Source organism: Lucilia cuprina, chromosome 3 (genome assembly GCF_022045245.1).
Source record: "Lucilia cuprina isolate Lc7/37 chromosome 3, ASM2204524v1, whole genome shotgun sequence".
Lineage (NCBI taxonomy): Eukaryota > Metazoa > Arthropoda > Insecta > Diptera > Calliphoridae > Lucilia > Lucilia cuprina.
This window is the reverse complement of record NC_060951.1, coordinates 57,303,603-57,316,902: the sequence shown is the minus strand read 5'-3', so window position 1 is coordinate 57,316,902 and position 13,300 is coordinate 57,303,603. Positions and strand designations below refer to the sequence as shown.

At 29.9% G+C, this 13,300-nt stretch overlaps 3 protein-coding genes across 3 annotated transcripts; 2 read left to right on the top strand and 1 right to left on the bottom strand.

The window, feature by feature from the left end:
• Window positions 1-1,194: 1,194 nt before the first annotated feature.
• On the bottom strand, window positions 1,195-2,375 carry LOC111681373 (mediator of RNA polymerase II transcription subunit 15). Its single transcript, XM_023443129.2, has 2 exons — window positions 2,194-2,375; window positions 1,195-2,070 (listed from the first exon to the last, which is right to left on the bottom strand). Exons 1-2 carry the CDS (start codon window positions 2,263-2,265, stop codon window positions 1,393-1,395), a joined length of 750 nt encoding a protein of 249 aa, XP_023298897.2. The 5' UTR covers window positions 2,266-2,375; the 3' UTR covers window positions 1,195-1,392.
• A 1,065-nt stretch (window positions 2,376-3,440) lies between these two features.
• Window positions 3,441-9,748, top strand: LOC111681377. The gene is made up of 5 exons (XM_046947124.1): window positions 3,441-3,624; window positions 3,708-4,125; window positions 4,234-6,056; window positions 7,372-7,572; window positions 9,158-9,748. The coding sequence occupies exons 1-5, from the start codon at window positions 3,526-3,528 to the stop codon at window positions 9,617-9,619; spliced, it is 3,003 nt and encodes a 1,000-aa protein (XP_046803080.1). The 5' UTR covers window positions 3,441-3,525; the 3' UTR covers window positions 9,620-9,748.
• A 2,594-nt stretch (window positions 9,749-12,342) lies between these two features.
• Window positions 12,343-13,018, top strand: LOC111681374. The gene is made up of 2 exons (XM_023443130.2): window positions 12,343-12,461; window positions 12,521-13,018. Exons 1-2 carry the CDS (start codon window positions 12,384-12,386, stop codon window positions 12,941-12,943), a joined length of 501 nt encoding a protein of 166 aa, XP_023298898.2. The 5' UTR covers window positions 12,343-12,383; the 3' UTR covers window positions 12,944-13,018.
• Window positions 13,019-13,300: the final 282 nt, after the last annotated feature.

Here is a 13,300-nt window from a genome sequence, read left to right as displayed (position 1 = left end):
TTCTCATAGATATCTGGGGTCTTATTTCAACATACACATATACAGACGGTCGGAACATACATATATACCTTATACGGACGGAAAAATAAATTACAAACGGAATCACAAACTTACATATACTCCTCTCAGGCCTCCAGGGTTTACGTTACCTTGATAGCTCTTATTGCAATCCCGGACAAAAGAGTTGCTATCTTTACAATAAAGTGGGGACTATCAATGATATCCTCGACCTTATCATGGATTGGTTTGACTGTCAAACTTTCACATGTGATAGAACCAGAAATCACAAAGCCTGATAGCAAAGAATTGATTGTCGGACTATATGATGATATGGGATCTGATATGAAGCGCTGTGAAGACCTTATCCATCTATATACCTAGAGTTTGTGTGTTAGATGTTGTTCTTACTAAGAAGAAGTGGTAAGCGTTCGGATTTCTGAGCGTATTTCCAAGGTTTACTTTTCAAACCAGATTTACCACAGTGTGTTCTCACAAAGAACAAGTCGTCGACTTATTTAATATATCTATATTTCGGTCTACCAAAACAAGACTCTAGGTGCTGTTGCCGGCTCAACAGAGACCATCTCATCTGTGGTGAAAAGGCGGTGGTGCGTTGTTTAATCAGCACACCCTAGATAAAAACGTAAGGTTTTGCACTTCAAAGCTTTATCCACTATAACAATTAGCAGATAAGCAATAAGAAGCCTAACACCTACACATACATATGTATGTTCATGTATAAATTTAGAAAACATAGATGAGAGCATGGTTGAAAACACTTCTTCTAAATCTAAATAATTTTAGATTTTTCATAGAAATATTCTTTTCGGATGAAGTATATGATTGGACGCCTTTCTCTATTTTTTATAAAACATTAAATTAAGGACAAATTTTCGCTATTTTATAAATATGCAGCAAAATATATTAAAATTGTTTAAATTTTATATCACCCTTTAATAGTTGTAGATCAATCAAATTCTATTTAAAATGTAATAATTTAAATAGTAACTCGAAGCAAAAATATAAAAAATAACACATTTTTTTTAATTTGTTTAAAAAATTTCAAAATATTTGTGATTTATCACTTTCTTCTAACCCATTATTAAAAAAACACTTTCAAATTAATTTTTGTTTTTAAACAAATTGTTGTTTATTTTGAAAACAATTAATTTCCAATTGAGAACATTTAAAAATTTTTCAACTAAATCTAGATAAAATAAACAAAAAAAAATATATAAATGAAGATAAATAATTAAATAATTTTTTCAAAAAAAAAGAAGAAAAAAATTTTGAAAAATAAAAAAAAAATCAAAACACACTAAGAACACAGAAAAGGCGGCACTCAGCGATGCTAATCAAACACAACCTTTTTGTTAACGCTCACGGAAGTGTTTAAAAGTTATAGGCCAAATTGCCACTTTGGAATTTGACATGCGACACTTGATCGGCGGCAGAGTATTGCAAACCATTGCGAGGAGCAGTGGTGGAGGAAGAGGCAGGAGTAGCAGTGGTGGTGTAGGCTTGAGTGTGAGTAGCTTGGGTGGGGGCTGAGTAGTATTGATGTTGTTGTTGTTCATTGAGAGCTTGTTGTTGTTGCTGCTGTTGTTGTTGTTGGCTGGTCAAGTAGCTGGCATATTGTTCGGCGGTGAAGTATTGATTGGCCTGTTGGGGTTGGGCTACTGGGGCGGGGGTGGCTTGTACAGAGGCGGCAGTAGGTTGGCTGGAGTAGAGTTGTTTCAAAAGTTGTTGTTGCTGTTGTTGAGCATACAATTGTTGTTGTTGCTGCTGTTGTTGTTGTTGCTGGGCATAGTAGGCTCTCAATTGTTCAGCATATTGTTGTTGAGCATCTTGAGCTTGCACTTGAGGTTGTTGTTGCTGCTGTTGTTGACGTTGATATTGTTGCAAAGTTTGGGCATAAGGAGAAGCAGCAGCTGGTTGATAAGCAGCTACTTGAGGAGCAGCAGCGGCAGGATTATATTGGGCTTGTTGCAAAGGTTGAGCATATTGAGCTCCAGCAAATTGTTGTTGTTGTGGCTGATATTGTTGGTATTGTGGAACAGCTGAAGCGTACTGCAAGTAGACAAATTATTTAATTAAAAAAACAATTTATTTTACCTAGTTTCTTTTTTGGTTTAATCAAAAAAAGAGCATTAAATATGTTGAGTATTGAAATTTTTGCTGTTTGTTGCTCACCGCAGCATGACAACATTTGTGCGCGGTTTTTTCTGTTATCGTTGGCATATTCAATGTTTTCATATTGTTCATAGCTTTGATTTATTGCTTTTTCACGTTTAATTTTTTTGTTATCGAGAATTTTTTCGTATTTAATTAAAATTTATATTTTTCCTTTACTTAATTTCCTTGGAATAATAAAAATACAATTTAAAAATGATTAAGATTTCTAGGAATAAATAATTTTAGTTATTAAATTTTTATTTTTTATTTAAAAGGTGTATATATGTGGGTTATCTTTATTACAGTTATATAAAGCTTGAGCTGTATTGAAACCAGTTTATATCCCATTTTCAGACGCTTCTGTTTTTTATTTTTAATAATTTGTAATAAAACAATTTGTTAAATTTTAATTATAAGTTGAAAAATTAAATAACTAAAGAATAATTCTTCGTTAAAACATGCTAAATGCTTGTTGTCAACATGCAAATTAATAACGAAAGATATTTTATTTTAAACTCTGTTTAATGAACTTAAAATTTACCCTACTTTTGATGATTATGACAATATTTGGTATTTTAAACTTTTTAGTTTTTGAAATTCTTTTAACTAATTAATTATAATAATTAAAATTTTGTCTTAATTTGTATTTGGCGGTTTTCTTTGATTAAAACTTTAATCAAGTTTAATGCAGTAGTTGATTTAATTAAAAGTTTCGCAACTAATTGGCTGCAATATGTTTTGTGAAAGATTTTTGTTTTATAAAAAATATGTGGTCTTCGGTAGGATAGTGGTTAGCGTTTGGAGGTTGTGAGTTCGATTCTTAACCTAAGGCACTGGTTGAAGATCGCACAACAAGTTTGAAAGAGGCCTAGGTGTATTTTTTCGGATTTGACTAACTAACTAAATTCGTTTGTACTGACCATGAACTTATTAGTAAAACTAAAGTAAGACAAATTTAAATTATTTTTCATTTTAGTTAAAACTATAAGCAATTAAAAATTGCAGCTTTTTAACAAATAAACTTTTTAACAACTGTTTATAAAACAAATAAAAAACAATTTCTATGCACTTGATGAAAATTAGTTTAACTTCTAAAACAAAACTATCAGCATATCACAATAAAATGCACAACTGCATGCGAAATTTAATTCATAAAATAAAAAAAATTAAATTCATAAACAAAATGAAAAATATAAATAAATTATAAAAATTGTTGAACAAATATATTTCGCCGCAGTGTGAGAAGAAAACCACTAAATGTGCTGTACTGCTGCGAGCAATGCAAAAATTTAAATTTATTTTAAAGAATTAAATTTAAAAAAAAAAATTTAAAAATTTTCATGCCTTAAAATGTTGCTACGCCTATTAAAACTGAACCTTTTAATAGGGTCATTAGCTATAATATTGCTGGCACTAATACTGAATCAAAATGTTAATGCTGAACCACAGGTGTGTGTGTGTATAAAGTGGAACATTACTTAAGATTTTTTTATACTTTCTCAACATAATTTTCTTTTCTTTTTTTCAATAAGGAAACTAATATTTTGGAAAATGTTGCTACCAAGGGTTTGCAATTGGCGGGAAGTGTGGCTGAAATGGCGGGTAATGCTGGTATGATAAATGATCAACAAGGTTTTGAATTACCCTTTGTCAAAGTAAATTCCTCAACTAAAGTTGGTACGGGAGCAGCTTTTAGGGAGGAAGAAGATTCCTCTGAAGAGGATAGGCGACGCAGAAAAAGAAGTTTGATTAATTTGGAGCAAAAACATAATGAACTGTTGAACGCTGAAGCTGAATTGAATGAGAAACAATTAAATAGAGATAAACGTTCACCTTGTCGTGGTGGTGGCGGAGGAGGAGGAGGAACTGGGTATGGAGCAGGTGGATATGGCGGAGGTGGTTATGGAGGTGGTGGTTATGGTGGAGGAGGCGGTGATGGTGGAGGTGGCGGTGGTAGTACCGGAGGAGGAGGTCTTGGAGGAGGGCTAGGAGATGGTGGTCTTGGAGGAGGAGGTCTCGGAGTAGGAGGTCTTGGAGGGGGAGGACTTGGTGGACTAGATTTTGGTATAGATGGTGATTTTCTGGACATACCTGAACTTCGTCGACGAGCTAATGCCCGCCGCCGCAAAAATAGCACCAGAAGAAACTCCAACACAGGTCGTAGAACTAGTCGCAGAAATAATGGTCGCCGCAGAAACTCAAACCTGGTAAAGGGCGAAGCTAATTCAAATCTTATAAATACGAATGATCAAAAGTTGGAACGACGCAAGCGACATGCCCAAAATGATTTCATGCAAAAAGCTACAGAAATTGGCGACAAATTCCGCAATGTTGGTGAAAGCATAAAAAATTCGGTATTGAATGTAACACATACAATTAAAGATCAAATTCTTGGAGGAAATTCAAATAATATGCCTCCAAATAACATGAATCAAGCTTTCAAACGACGCAAACGACAAGCACAGTTCGATGATCAGGGCATGGGCAACATGGATTTCAAACAAGGTATTAAAGAAAAAATACAAAATGTTGCTGGAAAAGTTAAGGACACTGTAGGAAAGGTAAAACAGAGAATTAAAGATAAATTTGGTGCTTACAATTCGAATTTTATGAATACACATGATCAAGCATTGACAAGACGTAAGCGTCAAGCCCAAAATGATTTCATGCAAAAAGCTACAGAAATTGGCGACAAATTCCGCAATGTTGCTGAAAGTGTCAAGAACTCTGTAATGAATGTAACACATACTATTAAAGATCAAATTCTTGGTGGAAGTTCAAATAATATGCCTCCAAGTAACATGAATCAAGCTTTTAAACGACGCAAGCGTCATGCACAATTCGATGATCAGGCCATGGGTAATGGCAATATGGATTTCAAACAAGGTATTAAAGAAAAAATACAAAATGCTGCTGGAAAAGTTAAGGACACTGTAGGAAAGGTAAAACAGGGAATTAAAGATAAATTTGGTGTTCAAAATTCGAATTTTATGAATACAAATGATCAAGCATTGGCTAGACGCAAGCGACAAGCTCAAAATGATTTCATGCAAAAAGCTACACAAATTGCTGAGAGCGTTAAAAATTCTGTAATGAATGTTACACATACCATTAAAGATCAAATTTTTGGTGGAAATTCGAATAATATGCCTCCAAATAATATGAATCAAGCCTTCAAACGACGCAAGCGACAAGCACAGTTCGATGATCAGGGCATGGGCAATATGGATTTCAAACAAGGTATTAAAGAAAAAATACAAAATGTTGCTGGAAAAGTTAAGGACACTGTAGGTAAGGTAACGCAGAGAATTAAAGATAAATTTGGTGCTCAGAACTCTAATTTTATGAATACAAATGATCAAGCGTTGACAAGACGTAAGCGTCAAGCCCAAAATGATTTCATGCAAAAAGCTACAGAAATTGGTGACAAATTCCGCAATGTTGCTGAGAGTGTTAAGAACTCTGTAATGAATGTAACACATACTATTAAAGATCAAATTCTTGGTGGAAGTTCAAATAATATGCCTTCAAATAATATGAATCAAGCTTTTAAACGACGCAAGCGTCAGGCACAACATGACAACAATGATTTTATGCAAAAAGCTAAGGAAATTGGCGAAAAAGTAAAGCAAACTGTTGAAAAAGTCACCCAAAATATGAAAGATAAATTTGGTGCTCAGAATTCGAATTTAATAAAGTCCAATGATCAAGCTTTAATGCGACCCAAACGTCAATCTGAACTGGATGATTTAAATCACAACATGGAAAATCTATTCGCACAACATGCTCAAGATCTTGGCGAGAAATTACGTAATGTAGCTGAAAGTCTTAAGCACACGGTATTAAATGTGACAATGACTATTAAAGATCAAATTATGGGATAAAATGCGAATGATATGACATGTAGTTAAGGCGGTAAAAAGAGTATAATAAATAATATGTTAAAAAGATTTAGAAATATGTATTTGATAAATATATAGGTATATGGTAACTGTTTTATAAATATTTTATTGTTTAATAAAAGTTTAAGAAATATAGAAATTTTTTAAATCCTGTTAAGTGAAAAAAGTTTTTTTTTTATTATTTTGAATAAAATGAGAATTAAGAAAATAATTAGATTTAACTTGGACAGAGCTGAGTGAAAAGTGAAATTTGGCAACACTGTGATATAAGCCCACAGTTGTCGGGGGTTATTTATTTTGTTAAATAAAACCTTAACCCTTTTATTTAAAATCATTCTCAAAATAAAATTAAATATTCTAAGCCAGCGGATATGTATAAAAGTTTTACATTTTAACAAAATCTAAATATATATATAAAAAACAACAACTTTGTATAACAAGCAAAAACAACAACTGTAATGAAACAGATACAAAGATACACAATTTGTGATAACAGTAATAAGCATTTCCGTTATGGATACAATTGCCGTAATCGTTGTCATCCTCTTGCAAACACATACAAATTGTAATATGAAACTGTTTGATCCCTGCAGTTTACGGAATCAGTTTTCAAGAGGTAAATTTATAAGTTAAAAGTAAATTTCATCAAATTAATGTAATGGTTTTCTTATCATTAGTTATTTCACTAGTTCCACGCTAAACAATTGTAGTAAATGATTTTTTTAAAGTTAAATGATCGCTGGTATGGCAGTTTATGGGGAAATAAGTACAACTATCTACGTGATACATTACTAAGGATGAGAGAAGTAACTGGTGTTTACAATAAACTTGAAAACAACTTGAGTTATATGTAATGAAATATTTTGTCTACAATTACTTTAAAAACTGCTGGTTTTTCCTAACTAACTGTAATTGTAATTACATTTTGTAAAAACTGTAAATATAAAAATAATTCAAAACATTTTAAAACAGTTAACAATTAAAACCTAACATTAAACTCAAAAATGGCTATTTATCTATTATATAGCCAAAAACATTAAAAAGGTGCAAAAACAAAAGCCTCTAATCCAGTCTTCTATAAAACATCATTGCTATCATTAAATTAAATTAGAAAAGAGAAAAATTCGTAAATTATAGCTGTTGAATATAAATAAAAATTTAAATCAAAAAGAGAAAAAAAAAGAAAATAAAAGTTATTTATACCTTTATTAAATTAAACAAATAAATTAATTACGCCGTCGAAAAGAAAACAAAGAAAAAGTTATAAAATCAAGGAATTTTAAATGGCAATTAAATGAAAATGTTTCATAAATTTATTAATCCAGGCGAAATGAAACGTTCTCTATGGAATGGTAGGAAAGTGTGCAGAGCAGCTGAAGGTTTTTCGAATGTTAATGGAAAGTATCTTTTCACAATACTTTTACTAATGACGGTTGTATTACAATGTCTTATTAATCATAATGTGGAGGCGAAATCAGTAGTTCAACGTTCGAAGGTAAATATTTGTAAAGGTATTGATTGCACTGTTTCCTTTAGGAAATCGAATTGTAAAGTTGGAAATTTTTAAATTAATATTTTAAATTTCTAAGTGAAATATAAAGTTAATGGAAGTTTTAGCTTAGAAACCTTTATCTGTGAAAATGATGGAAAACGTTTTTTTCTTCTTAAAGAATGAAAACTAACTAGTTACGTTACTAGTTCTTGAGGATCAGTTTTATGACTAAAATTTTAAATGAAGTAAAAATTGCACTTTAATATGGGAAAATTGACACCAAATAGTCTCTAATTTTTCAGTAACATCCGATGTCAATGTATATACATACAACACCAACACCATTTAGACAAAGAATGTGTATAAAATTTAGATTTCCACAACGACTTGTTTCAATATCGACAACGTTGCATTGTTTGACAACATAGTGTTGTTGTACGTATGTTTATACTTTGACAACGGATGTTATTGAAAAATTATAAACACTTTGGTGTTAATTTGCTACCAGGCGTGTATATTTCTTTTTCCCTCTGTATACTTTGAAAACAATCTATGTCTAATATATACGAAAAATATCGTACATTGTTCGAAAGTTTCCCTGTTTTACACTACGAACATGTTTCATAATATTTACGAAATTTGTAAGAAATATTTTAGTAAAATGCAGAATAATTTTAGAAAAATTAAATTACATCATTTTCACCATGTCTAGTTATTTTTAAACTTTAAGTTATATTGACAGTTCTCATATAAAAATTGTCTTAACGAAACGGTTAAACGATAACTGGAGGTGGTGAAAATGAGGGTAAATATAAAATATTAATTTTGAAAATTTATTCTTCATTTTAAAATATGTTTTTGTAATATTAAACAACGAAATAACATTCACGGGTTTTCATACTTTTATAAAATTAGAAAACGGTTTGATTAAATATAATTTCGTATTATGAAAGAAATTTTCGTAAATATTATGAAAACAGTAGTTTGTAAAGTTAAGCATTGATTATTTTCAGTGTATGATCAATAGGTAATAATAAGTATAATACTCTGGGCCCACTCGAGTCAAGAAATATAATTGTATTCCAAGTTAAGAGTTCCAACTATTTCAAAGTAATTTAAGTTTCTAAGTTCTACAAGTTCTCATTTCTCTGTAACAACAACCGACGGAAGGACAGATTGAATAATTTAAGAGATAGATTTAGAAATGTCTATAGATTCCATTGAATGAAACTGGTTTGAAGACGGATCATCATATAGCTTTGTAAGAGGCTGCAAATTGTAGGATTACAAAGCTAAGATGTTCCATGAAGATCTCCAATGACTTTCTAACGAAACAAATTTCCATGTTTTCACATTTACATATAACAAAATTTTCAGTTGAACCAATATTTAATAATGATTCTTTATTACTTTCTTCCTTTTTGGGGAAATGGTGTATTAATTAATATTATTATCAATGTCTAACCCTTCTTTTTTATACTTTCTTTTACTATATTAATTTTTCTTTTTCTTCATTTATCAACATTATTTTCAACCATTGAAACGTGTAATGATATTCTCCACCCCAAAAATAAAAACAACAACCAAGAAAACCATAAAACTTTTACAAAGTTCTTCATCTTTGATACCATTACGTCATAAACGTGATACTTTTGCTAATGAACACCACGAGCAGTATCAAGCTGAAGAAGACTTTATAAGTCCACGCATAAACCCCTATGAAAATATAGCCGCTGAAGATAGTAATGAATATTATGATGATAATTATGATATTTTACCTATTGGAAAGGATAACTCTCAATCTTCATCTTTAAGAGATCAAATTTCCGAAACAGCAAAACAAATAGCAGAAAGTTTTAGAAATATGTGGCAATCATTAACTGATTCTATACGACAATGTATAGAAGAATTGCGTGCCTCATTTACTGAAACTATAGTCGAAGAAGATTTGACACCCGACCAACTACAACAATTACATGTTGCGATGGCAGAGCAATATCATAATGCTAAACATGTAGATGATAATGAAGTTTATGAAAATAAATTGTAATATGTTTTTGAATGTTTATTTAAGTTTTTTTTCTATTGTTGTTGAACGCAGTAGAAGGTAAAGAAACTGATAATTAAAAAGAAATTTTAAAAGACATGTTTAAAAAAAATAGGAAAATGTTGTTTTGGTAAGAATTTATGATTAATGTAAGTAAGTTTGATATCAAATGTCAAGTGTAATTATTTTTGGTAACATGTTAAAGATAAGCTTTAAATAAATTAAATTATAAAGAGAAAATAGGGGAAACATTTAGTCTTATGGCGGGTTTTTCGGATAAAGATAATCTTCATTCTTAGGTTAAACCTGGTTTAATATATGTTTTGTGTTTTTCAGTAATCAGTTAAGTTACTTATTATCTACGTTTAACTGAGTATTATTGGCCAATTAAACCTTAAAAAGTAATAAAATAATGAATTCAGAAGAAGAACTTAACCAACCATTTTAACATGGACTTGTCCTTCGAGGAAGTCAATTGTCACTCTACAGCCTACAAAGAGACAGTCAATGAAAGGTCAAAAACAGCCAAAGGATGGTAATTTCCAAATGGGCACATTACTAGCTTTTTAACTGGCGCTACTTTTCTTACTATAAAACTAAACCATGAACGTGTTCTAGGATAATGACGATTAACTTTTATTCTTGATGAATGGCCCAAAATATGCGAATTGGAGCCAACAGGTGGTAAGATATTAATTAAATAAAGGTTAAAAATTTCAAATGTGTACTCAGTAAAGGGACGACTGTCTCCGCTCCCGCTCACAAAGATGACACTAAAGTGACGACTGTCTTCATTCCCGATTACAAAGGGTACATTCGTGACGAATGACCCAAAACATACGAATTACAAACATCCAGGTGGTTAACTATTAGTGGAAATTACTGTATTTTTCGTATGCATTGACTCTTTGTCGAACTGCAGGGTTTCGTGCATGAAATGGTTAACATTCTCTAACCATATCGAAACTTTTACTTAGTTTAACTTTGAAGACATGATCTTGTACTAAACAAACGAATTGATCAGTTTCAGAGATACGTCAAGTACGGCTCTAAAGCATACTTGGTTTGAAATAAAATCAAGATTAATTTTAGAATGTAAAATATTGAATTAAGCTGAAAATGGTTATGATTTAAGATAGATTCTTACTAGATTTTCGAACATTTCAGTAAAAAAATTTAATTTTCAAATGAATTGTATTTGTAACTGAAAAGAAGCAAAACCAGGCAGATGTTCTTTATCACTCTTTGTTCAATTGCTTAGATGTATTTGTAATTCAAAATAATCGGAAGCCGTCAGAACTTTTTTTATCACTCTCTCTCCATGTCGATGCTTTACTTAGCTAAACTATGAAACATGACTTTACACTCAATGCATGATTTAAGCGCATATTTATCACTTATTACATAAGTATTCTCAACTAAATTTGAATTTTATTTCTGAATTAAAATACTTTTGATATAACTGAGAAATAAGTTTAACAACAATTGAATAGAATTTGAAATAGAAACCAAATAAGAATTGTTGCTATCGACTTATTTCATCAATCGAAGCGAAACGATGCATCAGCGTTTCATTATATATACGAAATGTTTCATTTTATATGAGAAATTGTACGAAATATATTAAATTTTTAGAAAAATTTAATTATATTAAATGTAAATTTAGAATAAGTATGATGAAATTCATGCGATATTTATTTATGCAAATATTTTTGCTCAATTGAAAGTAATTTTTGTAATTCTACTTAACAAATTATTATACGAATACAAATTAATTTCTTTAATGCTATGAAAATAATTCATAAGTTTTATTATAATTTTTCTTAAATTTTGTAATTTTCGCTTTCGTAAAATTGAAAAAAAATTTGCTTAAATAATATTTCATATAATATAGGAAATTTTCGTAAATATTACGAAAAAAGTAGTTACCAAATTTGTGATCTTGCCTTAGTTTTTAGAACCTTATGGACATATAAACTATATAAACTTTTTAATTCTCTGTGAATTTTAAGGGGTTAAATGTTAATTTAAATGATTTATGAATAAAAAAATTCTAAAGCATTTGGTGAAATGAAACTGTGAGTGAGTGAGTGGTCTATAAATTTTCATGCTGCATTAGTATTTTTTATATATAATTAGGTTATCAGGTAATATATAAATGCAGTATTTTATATAATTATAGAAACGCCCACTTAAAAGCAATTTTTTAATTAATTATAACTGTTTAGTATTTTAGATATATTTAAAATTTCAAAAAAGTATTAGTATTAAAGCATTCAATAAATATAGTAAAATAAATACCAATAATATAAAACGCCTTAAAATATACCACGGATTACACAAGCAAGCAAATAGAAAAAGCAGGCAATAAAATATTTCGTAAATGGATGATAAGCTTAAGAGTTTTAATGAAAAAAAATGTGTAATTAAACCCACAAATGTATAACTGTGAATAGCCTAAATTAAACAGGAAATACATTTGTAATCAAACTATTACATGCTATATGAAAAATGAATGATGCAAATCTTTAAATGTATTGTTTAAAAATTAAAATAAATTAATATAATTTATATAAATACGAAAACAAAACAAGTATTATTAATACGCAAACAAAATAAACACCAACATGCAGTTAAAATTTTTAATAAATTTTATATAAAATTCTTTAAATTTAATAAAAACCAGTTTAAATTCCAAACAAAAGGCCACAGTATAAAGGCAAAAATATATTTAAAAAATTTTGTCTTATTTGTTTAAAATAGTAAAATGTTGAAATTTATAAATTTTTTAGTTTTGTTAAGCGTTTTTTTAATGCTAAATGAAAAAGTGCAAGGCAAGCCAGAGGTTAGTGTTTTTTAAAAAGAAAATAAAATTTAAATCTAATAACAAAAAAAATTCCTAAGGATCTGCAAACTGCTGCCCTATTGGCTGCTGGTCAGATCAAGGATACTATAGACAATGGCGCCGCCGCCAAGGATAATAAAGAATTTGAAATATTTGGTGCTAAAGTTAAAACTGGCATGGAGGTAGGTTTTGGTGATGCTATCAAATCAAAACGCAGTCCATCCTCTTCCGAGTCGGATGAAAGACGCAAAAGATCAGTGGAGCAGGATATAAATGGTATTGAGAAGGAAGAGGAGGAGGAGGATTTATATGATGAAGATTATTCTTATTCTGATTATTCTTCATCCTCTTCAGAATCTGAAGAACCTAAAGTCGTAGCTAAGAGATCTTTGAATTTAAATGATTTGCCCAAATTTAAAAATTCCGATAGTTTTGAACAGTTTAACAATGATTTGATGAATATGTATTTGAAAAAGAAATGATTTGAGTGTAAATAGTTAAAAATAAAATGATTTATTTGAATTGAAACAATCTATTTTATTATGTAAAATATATTTTGATCCCAAATAAAAAGAACATTATTTATAAAATTCAGAAATGTTCCTAAAAACCCACTTTATTTCTCAAAATGTTTATATGTAAATCATCATCATCTCTATTAACTTAAGAGTTGTACCAAAAAAAAAACTAACTGAGTAATTCGTACTCATATTAGTCCCGAGCATTTTCAGAAGTACGATAAGTATGGTTTTTATTAATTGATTCAAGTATGTACGTATTCGCTAAGTTTAAAAAAGCTTATTAAAACCTGTTTTGGTTCAAAATGATCTCACAATGTG

Excerpts from the sequence above, each read along its gene's own strand:
- LOC111681373 (XM_023443129.2), bottom strand. The coding sequence starts at position 2,265 with ATGAACAATATGAAAACATTGAATATGCCAACGATAACAGAAAAAACC. Across the intron at positions 2,071-2,193 it reads ACAAATGTTGTCATGCTGCG|TACGCTTCAGCTGTTCCACA; the intron begins GTGAGCAACAAA and ends GTCTACTTGCAG.
- LOC111681377 (XM_046947124.1), top strand. The coding sequence starts at position 3,526 with ATGTTGCTACGCCTATTAAAACTGAACCTTTTAATAGGGTCATTAGCT. Across the intron at positions 4,126-4,233 it reads CGGTGATGGTGGAGGTGGCG|ATTTTGGTATAGATGGTGAT; the intron begins GTGGTAGTACCG and ends TTGGTGGACTAG. Across the intron at positions 6,057-7,371 it reads TTAAAGATCAAATTATGGGA|ATGAAAATGTTTCATAAATT; the intron begins TAAAATGCGAAT and ends AATGGCAATTAA.
- LOC111681374 (XM_023443130.2), top strand. The coding sequence starts at position 12,384 with ATGTTGAAATTTATAAATTTTTTAGTTTTGTTAAGCGTTTTTTTAATG. Across the intron at positions 12,462-12,520 it reads AAGTGCAAGGCAAGCCAGAG|GATCTGCAAACTGCTGCCCT; the intron begins GTTAGTGTTTTT and ends AAAATTCCTAAG.